The 15,741-nt window shown below is 39.7% G+C and overlaps 1 protein-coding gene across 1 annotated transcript in view; it reads left to right on the plus strand.

Moving 5' to 3' along the window:
• Window positions 1–13,370, plus strand: part of rimbp2a (RIMS binding protein 2a) — a gene marked incomplete at both ends in the record, with an annotated part of 62,389 nt that extends 49,019 nt beyond the window's left edge. The window contains 13 exons of the mRNA XM_079256463.1: window positions 224–247; window positions 1,323–1,474; window positions 3,597–4,358; window positions 4,441–4,596; window positions 4,866–5,012; window positions 6,489–6,591; window positions 7,018–7,146; window positions 8,523–8,692; window positions 8,820–8,988; window positions 9,184–9,284; window positions 9,565–9,636; window positions 10,219–10,383; window positions 13,143–13,370. Coding sequence (XP_079112589.1) covers window positions 224–247; window positions 1,323–1,474; window positions 3,597–4,358; window positions 4,441–4,596; window positions 4,866–5,012; window positions 6,489–6,591; window positions 7,018–7,146; window positions 8,523–8,692; window positions 8,820–8,988; window positions 9,184–9,284; window positions 9,565–9,636; window positions 10,219–10,383; window positions 13,143–13,370 — 2,378 coding nt within the window. The remainder of the gene's footprint in view (window positions 1–223; window positions 248–1,322; window positions 1,475–3,596; window positions 4,359–4,440; window positions 4,597–4,865; window positions 5,013–6,488; window positions 6,592–7,017; window positions 7,147–8,522; window positions 8,693–8,819; window positions 8,989–9,183; window positions 9,285–9,564; window positions 9,637–10,218; window positions 10,384–13,142) is intronic.
• Between the last annotated feature and the right edge of the window lie 2,371 nt (window positions 13,371–15,741).

Below are 15,741 nucleotides of genomic sequence, written 5' to 3' on the forward strand. Positions count from 1 at the left end.
TGAAATAATATCACTGTCAATACTATGTGCATTGTTCGAACCTTACAACTTTTTTTTTGTTTTTGTTTTTTTACAAGCATTTATCAATACTGTGGGTCTAAAGTTAGCTTTAATGTTAAGCAACAAGGGATTTGTTTGGTTTTTGTTTCTCTGCTGTAGAGGAATACAGTACCTCATTTCCTTACTGTACAATTGTTCTGTACTGTTGTTTTTTTCTGTCCAGGTCCAACACCTTTTTGCAGAACAGGTCAGAGTAAAATATCAGTACTGGACTGGTTTTCCTATGTTTTAGTAATAAATAATTTGGAAAGCTAGGCAGGGATATTAATGCTGCTACTACTAGGGAGAGGGTTATAATGGAGTAACAGAGAATGATGATCATGCATTGTTCAGTGTAATCAATCACCGAAGGCATGTGGGTAAAATAACATTTGACTTTGGTTATGACATTAATAGCATCTACTCTCATTTACAAACAATGCTTTGTATCATATTTAAATTGCTTTCAAATTTAAACATGATTTGTTGCTTGGAACCAAATTCATATGCAATTTTGCCCAAGTTTGCCATACAGAGCACATCACTAATTAGAGCCCAGCTAAGCATCATGAGATATGATCAGTTATTATTCTGGTGAGTCATTTCTCCGGCCTGTAGCCTAGCCTGGAAAAACCAGTTCCATATTAAAAAATGTTCCTCCTCACTGCTCATTGAAAATCACATTTTTATATTGGCACATTTACTTTTGCTTGAATGTGGTTGTGCATGTTTTATTCAATATTCCAGCTGAGAGAAGGACAAAACATTAGCTGTTGTTGGTGTCTATATTGTGTCCTGCATGTGAGGACAGAATAAACAGACCCCATTGTTAATTTCTCTTAATATTTTTTTGCATCAAGTTTAGTGTGAAGTTTTAATACTCAACCCTGAAAAAATAAAATATTGTTTTAGAAATGTTAAGCTAAACTACTTCAACAACTCAGCTTAACTTCAGAGTTTTAAGGTTATGAAAAGGAGCCAAAAACGCCTCCCACATGTTAAGACACCACTAAAGTTTTTGTATGCATCCCCACAAAATATGGAGAAAGTGTTATGCTTTTAATGTACACATGTAACTCAAATAAGAAATTGTAAAAATGGTAAAAAAAAAAAAAAACCCTTCCTCACTCCCCCATTTCTAGGCATTTCTGTGCATGGTTTTTTTCGTACCCATTTGTGCATTAGATGAATGCCTCAGATGTTTTTGCTTTTTATATGCTAGTGGCATTAGGAAAGTAAAATAACACATTTTCTTCTTCTTACACATGCTCTTTCACCTCCAGGCCCACCGATGCCTCCCCAGGATGTGCAGGTGCTCTGTGGGCAAGCTCCAGGGGTCCTGAGGGTTCGCTGGAAGCCTCCCATCCTCTCTCCCACAGGGACGTCTAATGGGGCAAATGTCATTGGCTATGCAGTCTGCACTAAAGGACAGAGGGTGAATAAGCATGTCTTAAAAATACCAACATGACTTTGTTCTTTAGTCAGCTTTCTCTTTTAAAAGGAAATTAATAACAGTGATACTGGTATTACTCACAATTTAGAGGGAAAAAAAGTATCACACTCAGCAAGGAGGGGATATGTATGTTCAAGATCCTCATGCTGCTCACTGATATAATATTAAACATCGTACACATTGTCTGATTTATTTAATGGTGTTTAATCCAGTTAAAAGCCCAGGATATACATCACAGATGGAAAGCTAATAACCTCCTTGGCAGCAGTATTATGTCACCAGTGCCTTTGGTGCACTCAATGTTGCCACCTACTTGCAGTTAACGCTCAGTACCTGACTCATTTTTGGACTTGTAAATGTCTTGGGAAGATCTCTCACTCCCTCTGGTGACTATGAAATAAATCAACACACATTATTTGAAGTCAGTTTAAGACTATGGTACAGATTTTCTTCTAAGCTGCTTACTTTAGATTAAAAATTGAGGATTCAATTTTATCAACTAAGCAAACTTATATGAATTTATTTGAAGGTTGTACTCAAAAAGACCCATAATTAACCAAATGATAAAATGTTTCTGTTTGTACAGAGCAGAAGAGTTCTTTTGTTTGGGGATAGTTTAAGTCTAGAAGTCATGGGCCTCACTTTGAGCTGAAATTTAAAGTTTGATCAGAATTGGATAGTTTCTTGTCTAGTCAAGGTGAGGAAAACTTACAGTAGAATACAAAACCAAACCATGGTTATGGTATACCAAATTCAATAAGTATTAAAATATACCTCTGGCCTTTAATGTAATAATTTTTAGCCTAGTGTTTGTGGCGTCTTGCTATTTAGAAATGTTTTAGACCTTGAATTAGCATAAGAGGATAAGAGGTTCTGGATCAGTGCTTTCAGGTCAGAGACAAGAGCCTTTGGTGAGAATGATGAATCTATAAGAAACAAGCTAGAGTCTAAACTCAGGCTGCAACTAACGGTTATTTTAATAGCTGACTAATCTGTAAATAATTTTGTTGATTAGTCGATTAGTCGCTCCCACCATCTGTGCTTCCAGCTGACGCAGCTCTTTTTACAGGCTCCGGTATGTTTTACCCCACTCTCTTCATTTGCATCATATGAATGTCCCTCTGATTCCCAGTCAGTCACAACATAATGTCCTATAGTAAGTTAAAAGAATGAGTCCTGAACCAGTTGTATATTAAATTTAAGTTTACTACTAGTTTATTTTGAAACATTTAAACTTAGCTATAGGATCATATCCAAGCTGTACAGATTGAAAACTAAATAAATAAAATATTTTAACCTCTTAATATTCATAGAATTGCATTGAAATGATTATTTATATCTTGAAAAAGCCTGTTTTGTAAGGTTAACAAGGGCCAGAATCTTTTGAAAAATTCCTGGATCCAAACAGTGATCCGGATCACCACCAAAATTAAATCACTTCTTCCTTTTCACAATTACAACTCCTGAAAATTTTATGAAAATCTATCCATAACTTTTTGAATTATCTTGAACACAAACAAACAGATAAACGCCAGTTTTATACATAACCTTTTTGGCAGAGGTAACAACAGCACATCACTACTCGCTAATACTAACTTTGCCATCCGGAATGCTGGAAACCGTGACTCTGAGGTGCTTTCATTTCAGATGCACATGTATGACTGTCGTGCTGCCGTGGTATGCCAACTCTATGTGGCAGACGACACTTTTCACCTGTTTGACACCTTGTTTAACATGAAATATCCCCAAACTTTTGAAATAGGTTGCACCACCATCAGTTTGTTCTTTGTTGTTTAAAACAAAGACGCTGCACAAAATAACAATACTGCCCCCAGCACTTCCTGTGGTGCTTTGCTTGGTGTTTAGAGTTCTGAAAAGCTGTGGTTGGTAAATGGCGTTAAGCTGCCTGGCGCAGTGTTTTTTTAGCAAAGCGTTTATAATACGACGCATCGACAATAAAATTTCGCGTCAATGAATTTTCATTGCTGACGTTGTCGACTTTGTCGACTAATTGTTGTAGCCTTAGTCTAAACAATAACAAATCCTAATGCAGATCCTGTTGAAATTTACAATTTCTATCTCTCTCTTTCTTTTTAAAATCCAGATAGCTGAGGTGTTATTCCCAATGGCGGACTATGTTACTGTTGAGCTGACAAGGATTCAATGCCTTGAGGCCAGGGAGGTCATCGTTAGGACGCTGTCAGTGCAGGGAGAATCCCAGGACTCCCAAGTCGCCGTCATTCCAAACAACCTGCTTGTGCCTCTACCTCCGCTTCCCCTGCTGCCACCAATGCACCCTCACACAGGTCCCCCACCACACCCACATGCTCAACCCCACCTCCCATCCCCTCACCTTCCTCACCCCAACCCCCAGCTTCCTGCTCCACCCCATGGGCAACCACTTCCACCACACCCTCAAACTCACCCTAGACTTCCCCATCCGGGAGGGCCTCCTCAACCCCAGCTTGGACTCCCACATCCTCAACCCCAGCCTTTACACATTCAGCCTCGTCCACCTCACCAGGGTCCCAGGCCCCAGCACCAACTGCCTCTGTTACCCCACCCTCAGCCCCACCCTATACCTCAGAGACCAGTAAGTGCCAGAGACCTGGATGCCAAAGAGCACACCGCCCACCATGGAGGAGCTTTTCCACCTGGCCAGCCTGGCTGGGATCCCACACGATCTCCTTCACAGCCTCCGGTGCCCATGCAAGGTCACACGCTTGAGGCCCCTCGTCCTGCCAATCCACGTTCGCCATCCCCTCAGAGGATTCTTCCTCAGCCCAGAGGCACACTCATCCCTGACACTGTGGCCAAAGCCATCGCCCGAGAAGCAGCGCAGAGGGTGGCGGCAGAAACTGGCAAGGTCTGGAAATGAAAAAGCTAAATGACACCTTTATGACACTGAGAGAAAAAAAATGTTCACAGGATTTCTTTTGTGTTTTCAGGGAGACAGAAGGCAGGGGAGGTACGGAGAGCAGGGTCATTCATTTCACCAGCATCACTCTGACGAGGAAGAGGAAGACGAGGAAGGATTTGCACGCGGCCGTCGGAGAGGACCCTCAGTTGACGAGTTTCTCAGAGGCTCTGAGCTGGGGAGGCCGGTAAGAGCAGCCTGACATGCGGTGAATCCTTTGTGCCCCTGTGAACACTATATTACACAGTAGAAAAGCCCTTACTTGTATTAGGATGTGCGTGTGTGAGTGTGTGTGCATGCACGTTTGGATAGTTGCATGCATTCACTCTTTTGCCGACGTCTCTGTGTGTTTTCATGTGCGTGCCCATCCATGTGTTCTTCGGTATGTCGTTTTGTTTGTAGACTTAAACAATTGCGTCTGTGTGTTTGTGTTTGTGTCTTTGTAACAACCAAAAGCCTCACTATAGTCACAATGAAGATTATCACAGCGAAAGCAGCCGGGGCTCTGACCTGTCTGACATCATGGAAGAGGATGAGGAGGAGCTGTACTCTGAGATGCAGCTGGAAGAGGGACGGCGACGCAACTCGCACAACACGCCCAAGGTGCAGTTCTTTGCACTTATTATAAAACCCAAGAGTCCCACCACTCATGTTTCTTATTATTTAGCGGACTGCACAGGCACAGATACTTCAAATGAGACTGCTGCCTTGACTTGCATTTGACATGTGTTGTTGGTGCGTGTGCTGAGTTTATTTCAAATTGATGTAGAAGAAGTTTCAGCCCCTTGGACAGAAATAATTGGCATGCCGGGTAGTTTCACACAATTACAGGGAAAGTCCTTCCTACCAGCTGTTTGGAAAAAGGCAGGTGCTTCCAAACTAAATTTAGCGGGTGGTTACCCAGCTAATCAGATCAGCAAATGTTCCACCCTGAACCAGTAAGTGGCTCAGGCTGTAACATTAACCTCCATTATTGATTGGTATCACAACCGAAATCCACCTGTGGATGCTTGTACAAGATGCTGATTGGCTTGAACTGCTGAGCTGCAGCCAGAGAGCATGCAGCAGCATGTAAAGATGAATTCCCTCAAACTTAGATTACATAAATCTCACTTTACACAGCAGTTTCTTCAAGGTCAGAGAAGGTATTTGCTATTTCACAACCATTAACAGCAATAAAGAGAGCCTTCAGGTTTATTTGAGTTACGGTAGTCGCTGTGACGTCACGTTAGTATTACATTAGATGCAGTATCTAAAACATTTTTGTTGAATATTTATCTAGCAGTTGTGGTTTAAATGCTGCAAGACCATATCAGGGGTCATCATCTTCCCAAATTCCTCCTTCCACCTCTCCTCAACCAGATTCTGTTTTGGTCAAAGGAAACAGCTCAGAAAGAAAAAAGAGCAGGTCATGTTTGCCTGTTTGATTGCACTCCTTCAGGTTGAATCTTTTATGACGGGGAACAGAGACAGCTATATTCTTTGCTTTCAGTCGCTTCCACACAATGAACAGTTGGCGCTTTGATGAGCTCCATTGTTTCACAGTTTTAAGTGGCGCTCTTATGAATACGTATGGCCAAGTCTGTCTGCAGCCACTGTTGCTCATGATTCAACTGTTTCAACACGCCATTACTGTTTTATCTGCCTGAATTAGCAAATGACTCGGTAAATATGCTGCAGTCTAAAGGCAGCTTTGATGTTTCAGCGGAAGAGAAAAACAAAGACAGACTCGCCATAGAGATATAGAGACAGAACTTTGAGGCATCACCACATGCCATGCTCATTAACGTCTTTGGCTAATGTTTTATTGAACTTGCAATTTTTGATCGCGTACTATTTCACTAGTTACAGCTTCATTCAGACACGAAGATTTCCCATCGGCTTGTACGTGTTTGAATGTGAGTCTATGCGTCTGTGTTTCAGTGCTTGCCTGTGAGTTCTGCATGGTTTTGTTGACATATAATTTATACAGTTACACACTTTCTTTCACATGCTGTTTCTGAGCACGCCCAGTTTTCTGTGACCAGCCCATGAAGGCTTAATATTTGTGAATATTTGCTTTATTTGTGTATATTTCAGGCAAACACTCCAGCCGGAGCACGGCATGATCGTGACGGTGGGAGACGAATTCAACACGGCAGTCCTCATCCCCAGAGGCGACCTCTAATGGTCCCCTCCATTGGTTAGTATAGACAGGTGGTGAAAGAGAAAGCAAGTTAAGATATGTTTTTATTTATTTATTTATTTTTTTTAGGATTTTATGTTTTCTGTGTCATGATACATTTGTGTTTAATGCTCTATTAAGCCTTCTTGAGCTTCCTTGTTTTTTTCAGATCACCTCTGTGTCTATCACCATGCTCATTCCTTTCAATACACAGATGTAGATCTTATCGCGACACAGCTTTATTTAACTGCTGGGAATTTTTGTGCTACACAGTGATAAAACAATGTGCTATGTCTCTAATTATGAATAGAATAGCTTTTGTAGATTTACATCCTTGCTCACATGTCTTTCTTCGAATTGATAGGGAGCAACACAAATACTTCAGGACAGGAAGGCTAAGCTTGCTTTGTAACCCCCTCACCTTCTAACTGGTGTTTCCTGTAGAAGTAACCTCTGAAAATAACAGTGAGGGAAACCTCTCCCCCATCGCCAAGGATGTTAACTATGGCAGAGTAGCTCGGCACAGGACATGGTCATCCCGCAGGCACATGGGCGGCACCAGGTCTCCCCATGGTATGTGCCTGCAGTGCTGTTTCTACCACCACAGCATGGCAGCAAAACAGACCACCAGCACTTGGCAAATGGCAGGATGTAGATGTGGACACTTGCATCTGCCTGTTTGTTTGTCTTCAAGATTTATAATTACTTATTATGCTTACAGTTGAACAGCATGACTGCACTGCACTGGAATGGTGAACACACTGGCAAGACGTCTGGTCCAGGAATGAAGTTTCCAAAGTAGCAGATGGTTGATTGACTGCTCAGGGAATGTAATGCACAATGCTCTCAACCCCAGACACCTGCTCAAACCCTTCCCTTTGTGATACAATCACATCTACTTTGAATATTTTGGAGCAATCATGCATGATATTTTAAAGAAAGTTGAAGATATTATAGAATGACCCCACTTTTTGCCAGTTTTTGTTTAGACACAGTACATGACATCAGGTTGTGATATGAGCTAAGACAAATGTAGTCATCCCTCACATGTCTCTCCTAGCTCCCCAATTTTCAAATTCTTTATAAGTTAGCAAAAGCTTACCATGAAGCAATACATTACCATCATTAGTTTATCCTTTTCAGAGCTGCCCTGATAATTTCCCACTTCAATGGGTTCAGTACTCTGCGTGAGACTTATTCATGCTCTGAGGGTTGGCGCCAAACAGGAAGTTTTTAGTTTGCTGTATATTCGTGATACGAAAGGGGGGGTATTGTCAGGGTTAATCCTGCATGCACGTCAGAGTCTTGTCTTATGTTGTCATGTTCATGAATCACATTTGTCTTTGTAGTGCACAATGTGTTGCCTTTCATTTGTGTCTCTGCACATTTAAACCTAAGAAGAAAAAAAAAGAAGAAAAAAAAGACCTCCCTCCACCCCCACAAAACCCAAGAAATACATGCAGTGTGTATGTGTGCGTGTATTTGTGGATGCATGTGTGTCTGAGGCAGGAAATTTATTAAACAGTTCACTGGTCACAGATTTCTTCTTGCATGCTGACAGGCACAAATATGGCTAGGTGACAGAATCAACTCAATCATGCAGTGCATGATCGAATCAATAAGAATTAATAAGGCGCAGAATCTTCTCATTGATTTCCTTTGACTGAGGCATGGCTCAGATGTGTCACACACTTGTTCATCAGAGAAGTGGTGTACACTGCGTGTCGCAACTGGTTGAAGTTCTGCTACTCAGTGCTCTGAAAGCTGTTCTATCTGTGACCAAACATCACAAACACAGGCTCTTTGCACTCGTACTATGAAAAAAAGAAGTGTCTAAGAATGTGCTTGTTTTGAGTGTTTAGTCAAATTTATTGGCATATGAGCAAAAATGCGTCCTGATGGGGTGACATTTTTACGAGTTGTTTCTTTTTGTTTGTTGTGTGTTCAAGATGGCCACAGGAATCGAGATCGCCGTTCTCCCACATACTATGATGAGTCAGAGCCCGAGGAGCCTTTTCGGATCTTTGTGGCCCTCTTTGACTATGATCCTCTGTCCATGTCCCCAAACCCAGATGCAGCTGATGAGGAGCTTCCTTTCAAAGAAGGGCAGATCATTAGGGTGGGAGATTCACTACTTTCTGATCATGATCATGCAGAGCGCTAAGAGTATCCAGAAATGTAAAATCATCATCGCAGACAAACTAGTATCAAAAAGCCCTAAACATTGCTTTTTCACTCTCTGCTAGGTTTATGGTGATAAAGACACTGATGGGTTTTACAGAGGAGAAGTGCGAGGCAGGATGGGGCTGATCCCATGTAACATGGTGTCAGAGATACGGGCAGATGACGAAGAGACCATGGACGAGCTCATCAAACAGGGCTTTCTGCCGCTCAGCACCCCAGTGGACAGAATAGGTATCGCACATGAATACTCGCTGTCTGTGCTTTAACACACTGGAGCTGTTAGACTGTCACAGAATTCAGTGGTCTTGAGTTTCTAAACAAATCAAAAGCAACAGCAATGGAACATCAAAAATGGCATACATAATATTTAAGAAGTACACAAATAAAAGGGAATATTTTTGCTGAAATTTATACTATTGCCTCTAGAGCAAAACAGAAGAGGCCTCCGTCGAGATCAGGCCTCAAGACGGATGGTGGCTCTTTATGACTACGACCCCAGAGAGAGCTCTCCTAATGTGGATGTTGAGGTAACACATACTATAAATTATACTCAATAAGTTTTGACAAGGTGCATTACTCTTCTAGTTTTTCTTTATGGAAAATTTTGCTTTTTCAAAATCCTTATCCACCTACATTATTGATGAGTGTTTTTCAAAAGGAAAATGAATGACTGTCTAAATTACGAAACAAGCTCATTACCTGCTGCTTAGAAAATATAGAATAAATTTCTTTATTTTCTTAATTGTATTGAGTCATAAGAAATGTAACAACACAAAGTGGATCAAATGCCTCTCTGTCATCTCATAGGCTGAGCTGACATTCTGCGCCGGTGACATCATTGCTGTTTTTGGAGACATTGATGAAGATGGATTTTATTATGTGAGTGCTACTTGTTCAAGTTGAGTGGTCTTCTAATTAATATTAGTTAGGTTCATTATTTGTCTGGATTTGGGCTATTAAAAAAACCCCAAACAAACAAACAAAAAAAAAAGAACAAAAAAAAACAAAAAAAAACAGCATGAGTCAGTCAGACACATTCTACAACTCTTAGTCCAATTCAGTGTTACGGGGAGCTGGAGACCATCCCAGCAATTAGCAGGTAAGAGGCAGGGTACACCCTGGACAGGAAAACAACAACAAAAACAAAATCAAATACACAAAACATATTTATCCTTTAGAGATTCTATTAAATCGAACCATCAAACCTTTTGACAGAGCCAGCTGAGACAATATTATCAGACAGAGCAGTGATGCTTCAGTCAAATATGGAGATGTCCTGCAGATGTGCTCACACAAATCAGTAATGTGGTGCAGTCCTGTCAAGTTATGCTGAGGTTTGGGTTTTTCTATCAGTTCCTTGCATATAACAAACATGAAAAAAGTCCTTATTTTATTTCTCGGATCCAATGCTTTGTCCTCAGGATCTCACTCTCTCCATTCATTCCTTATCCCCGGTCACAGGGTGAGATCAACGGCCATCGCGGTCTGGTTCCCTCTAACTTCCTGGAAGAAGTGCCTGATGACGTGGAAGTGTATCTGACCGATACCCCATCCCACTACCCCCAGGAAGATCCCACCAACCGGCCCCCTGCCAACTCTGCTGCCACCGTATCAGAGGGAAAACGGGTACATCATCATCGTCGCTCTCAGCGCTAGGCCCTGTGTTCATCCATCCTTCGTCCTCTCTTGATTTCCGTCTCTTGCTTCCTCCACTTGCAGTCTGTGTGCTGTTCATTGTGTGTGTTTGTCCATGTGGTGACAGTGGTGACTCTATACAGACTAACAACCTCCCCTTCAACCTATGGAAAGGGGCAAATCCAATGTGAACACCTTTCTTAGTCTCAGAGAAAGGAAGAAGCAAAGCCTGACATGGACAGAGAGGATAAACTGTGGAAGCTCTGCGGGTGGTTCATGCATGTAGCACCGATTAAGAAGGACACGTAAAAAAGGCTCAACTTATTCCTTACACAGAGTAATTTGATACGTTTTTGCACTGAAACACAAAATCAATTTGTGGTTATTGTGTATAATTCTATTAATAAAAAAGATAAGTGCTTTATGAACACATGACAATAGCCAATGATCCAGAAAGGAATTATTTGAAAATAAAAGTCTTAAGTTGAGAAGGAAAGAAAAGCATGCCTTTTTTCAAACTTGATACTTTTTATAATAACTCTCTTGGCTCGACTTCTGTATTTCCTGAAAGAGGCTTTGTTTCTTTATGTATATTACCCACACATCAGATCTATTTTTCAGCCCTGTTGACAGTGGATATGCCATGTTTGCTCTGAGCCCTTCAGACAGAACTAACCACAGCACTGAGACATCCATCCTGTATTGTTACAGTGGAACAATAAAAGTAAAAGAAATTGGATATTAAAAAAAACCCAAAACAAAACATTATTGTTTGCGCTCTGTGTTCATGTGTGTTGGTGTTGTTGTTGGTGGTGTTGTTTTTAGTTGCCATAGTGATGTGGGTTTTCTCAACAGTGACAAAGCTGCCACATCTGATTTCTTTTCTTTTTTTCCTCACCCGCTTGGCAAAACTAAACAAAACAAACAGGAGAAGATTGTTCATTTCACACCATAATTGGCTCTGTCTGCCTTGTACAGTAAGTTTGCAACTTGAGATAGCAGACTCACAGCTCTAATGCACACAGCTTGTGGTAACGGGGAAGGCTTTAAAATGCCACTTAGTGTAATGACCGTTTTATCGCTCTGTTTAGAAAAATCTGTCAATTCGGTTCAACTTTTGTGCACTGCCATCATCACTCTATGTGAAAAGAAAAAAAACACAAATTGATTGAAATGACATGTCAGTTTGGGAGGATTTCAGACTTACAAGCTGCTGCATTTAGAGGAGAAGCCTGGAATCTACAGTTGTGTCTCTGGGTGTTGTACTGTATCTGACTGTACTCTATGTTCCCTCTCATAACCGACTGGACCTCTTCGCCTCTGTGGTGTGCTAATGTTGTGTTCGACATTTGATGGCTTCCTCTTCTATTTCCTCTTTTCTACAATTTTTGCGTGTAATAAAACATGTTCTCTCCTTTATGATAGATGAACAGACAGGCAAGCAGTGGACCTGACTTGCATCCATCTAGGAAGAAACATATTTGTAAATTATTCTCTCGTAGAATATAGTTTAGTATTATTACTATTTCTATCAATACTTAGTATTACATTATCAACTACTATAATTGAAAATAATTCCTTAAACATTTTGAAGTTAGTTTAATTTACTTTCCTGCCAACGCCCCGTATGACAAGATTAAACTAAATGCAGTCGTCTTTGCTCAGTTTAATTAATTATGAACTGCTCACTAACTCAAAACTAGTCAGTTAATGTAGCAGTGATTGCCCTCTTTATAAAGCTAATTAAGATAGCTGCTTGTGAAATTTGAACTTTCCTTTTTATGGTTTAAAGAGCTACTTGAGACTTTTGTCAATCTTTTCCTGGGTCCTCATTATCCTATACAATGTATCTGAAACCCTTCTGAAAGAGGAAAAACCAGTGCTTAATATGAACTGTTTTTGTGAGACCAGTTCATTCTACTAATCTTTTTTTTTTTATTTTTAAAGCTGGGGAATTTTAAATATATAACAGTGCAAAGGCAATCATGTGAACTATGAAATGTTATAGCAAATCCTGGCAAAGTTTCAACACAAACAAAATACTGGATTGGTTGAATGAACTACAATCTTACATAAAAACTTGTCAGAAAACAGTGCAGGGTATAAAATATCAATTATTTTATATATAGTATTATTAATTAATATTATTTTCCCAAAGAAGTAAAGATTGGGAGTGTTTCCCACTCTATAAAAGATTACTTGAATAAATTAGCAAATTATCACTTGATGTAAAACTGCAACAAATATGAGGGTTTCAAATTCCAGGAAAAAAACAGAAAAAAACAAGACACAAAACTGAAAATTAATATCACATAGTTATAATCCTCTCAAGGGGCGTAGCATTAATGCAGACACAGTTCTGCGTGAATTTGAGAATACTTCTAAAAAATAAGTAGCATTTTCTGAAACTCAAATGTGAGTTGAAAATAATAAACATTAAAGAGATGTCAGAAGGTAAGGAAGATGTTGCCTTCTGAGTTCTGATCTCTGATCTGATATCCTGTGGTTTTAGGGTTCAAAATTTTGAAATAAAGGGGGTTGACAAAAATTATGCAAGAAACATGTGCATCATTAAGACGCTATAAGCTAAAAGCATAAAGTCTCAGCACTAGAAACCATCTACCCAAACTTTGAGGACAAGCTGAAGGACGGAGCAACTTACCGCTGAAGAAAAAAAAAAAAAAAAGAGGAAAAATGTTTGTTTATTTGTAATACACTGCCCCCTGCCTCCACACCACTTATCTCCTCAGGTTACCACAGAAACCACTGACACAGCCAACAACATCACCACACCAGTCCGGGCGCCATCCCCCATCGTTCGGCCTCTCCTCCCAGGTACCATGAGACCCCTCAGCCCTACAAGGGGTCCACATGTCCCAATGGACCCCAGGGACCCCAGAGATCTGGCAAACAAGAAGAAAAAAGGACTACTTTCCAAAGGAAAGAAACTTCTGAAGAGACTCTCCCCTGTGAAGTAAAAAAAACAAAACAAAGAAGCATAAATGTGCTGTACATGTACATGGTGGGCTCTGTATATAGCATCCATACAATCAACTCTGATCTGATGACGTGCCGCAAAGAGGACATGTGCTTTGTCTTCTGGTCCATGTCTGACAGCCTGACAGCTGAAAAACAGTAGTTTTATTCGGTGGTTGGTTTGAAACACATCATTTTGTACAGTACGGTGCCAAAATCAAGAACGGTGTCACTTGCAGACATAAACACATATTACTGTGATGTTCTTTAAATAAAGGGATATTTAAAAAGAAAAGACAAGAAAGAAAACTAGGATTTTCATGACATGTATTTTTCTCTCTCTCTTTTTTTTAATTATTAGGCAAAATAAACTTTACAGTTATTCGAAGCAGGGTAGCTGGGAAAACAAAGCATCTGGTTTTAACTCTCCAAATGGCTTTTCTCAGCTAAGAAAAAGGAAAAAAAATAATAATAGGAGGCATTGAGATCCTCTGAGAAAATCTCACCTAGACTACACTGTTATAACACATTCTGTGAAGCAATGCTGGCTGCTAACGAAAATCTTTATTCAGTGCAATATCATAAAGAGGTGGTAGCATATGTGGGGAGAAGAGACAGATTTCCACTCCTACCTGCTGGAATTGAGGACAGGAATTATCTTTTTTTTTTTTTTTTCTTTTTTTTTTCTGGGAGTGATTTTGTAAAGAATAGAAGATTGGCTCCAGGGCATTAAACACCAGGTGAGATTCGCTGTCTCAGTGGCCTTTATAAAAACAATACGAGCATGACATTCCTGTTTTGATGACAAGACTTAGCTCACACCAAGTTTTTCTTTTACGACGGGTCGCCTGTGCTTTGTCATTTTTTAAGAACTTAATTAGAGCAGAAATATCTGTTGTCTTTGCCGTCAAATTGTCATGAAACGCCTAGTTCAAGACAAAATGTTATGTCTATCTTCCTCTTGCACAAAGGTGGGTGTTTTGTCCAATGATTGGTTACATTCATAGCTTGTGTGCCTGTGAGTATGTAAGGCAGTATGTGATGCATTTATGTTTTGCACTTTTACATTTCTTCTTCTCTTTGTTTAGGGAACTTTCTGACAAAGAGCTCATGTCTTTATTGGTCCTGTGATCTGTAGTGATGTGCTGCTACCTCCATCGCCTGTGCACTGTTTAGTTTGGTTGTCTCACACAGATCTTCAGTTAGTGGGACGTGCTGAAGTCACATAAAAACTACAAATCAAAGCTGTTGGGGCGTGCATTGTTCTCCGCTTTTGTTACATGATGTCTGTAGAGAAATATTGACTTGTTTTGTAATGCTTACATGTTCTACTTGTACTCACAGTACACAAGGACTATACTTTAAATTGGTAAGTTAAAAAACATATATGTGATTGTTCCAGAGGAATCTGGTACAGACCTGGTTTTTATTCTATTCCTATGATCTTGAATGATTTAGTAATTTATTAAATAAGATGAGCTCAAAGAGTTTGCTCCTATCAGCTGCATCAACTTATAGTTTAACAAGATTCTTTTTTATGTTCAATTATTGTGAATTAGTGTAATTTGGATAGAAAGCTACAAAAATGACACACACACACACACACACACACACACACACACACATATATATATTTAATATCACTTCTGAGTCCATATGTTCCTCTATGATCAGAATTTTAAGCTCAAACACTGTTTTGATGGTTTTACATGCAGATAAATGAGGAAAAGCAAATCATGGAAAGCTTAAAACGAAAAATACCTAAAAATGAAAAATGTCTAAAAAGATACCTCAGTCTTTGGTTTTCAAGGAGAAAGACATAATCTGTGTTAATTGAACGTGATAATAATGTTTTTTTTTTCCTTTAAAAGTCTGCATCTTGTACCAAGATTTTTGTGCAGCTAAGATTAACAGAAGTGCTGATGAACTTGAATACTAGCAGGAAGGATAGCTCTTAGCTTTAATAATTTGGTAACATTCTGTTTGATCTCATGTTCATTCTCTACTTTTTTATTTTATTCAATGTATTTCTTTCTTGTTTTCGTATTTATGTAATGACCTGGAGGTGAGATAATGGTAGGAAACAGGGTTCCCCTCCATACTCTTTCTCTAAATTTGTGATGATGCACTAAAAACAGATGACGGTCAAAACCAAAAGAAATAGTTAGTGCAACACTTTTACTTTTTTTTTTTTCTTTTCTTTACTTTTCTTTTAAAAGGCATATACATAAACATAATTTGTTGCCCAGTCTGTCACAATGCTGAGATAATATTGTATTCCAAAACCAAATCATTCACCTGTGAATGAGTGTAGTGTCTCCAAATGGTGTAGCTCTTTTGTACTTTGATCCATTTGTAGATAATTTCTAAATG

The sequence above is a fragment of the Telmatherina bonti genome, assembly GCF_933228915.1.
Source record: "Telmatherina bonti genome assembly, chromosome: 17".
Taxonomy (NCBI): domain Eukaryota; kingdom Metazoa; phylum Chordata; class Actinopteri; order Atheriniformes; family Telmatherinidae; genus Telmatherina; species Telmatherina bonti.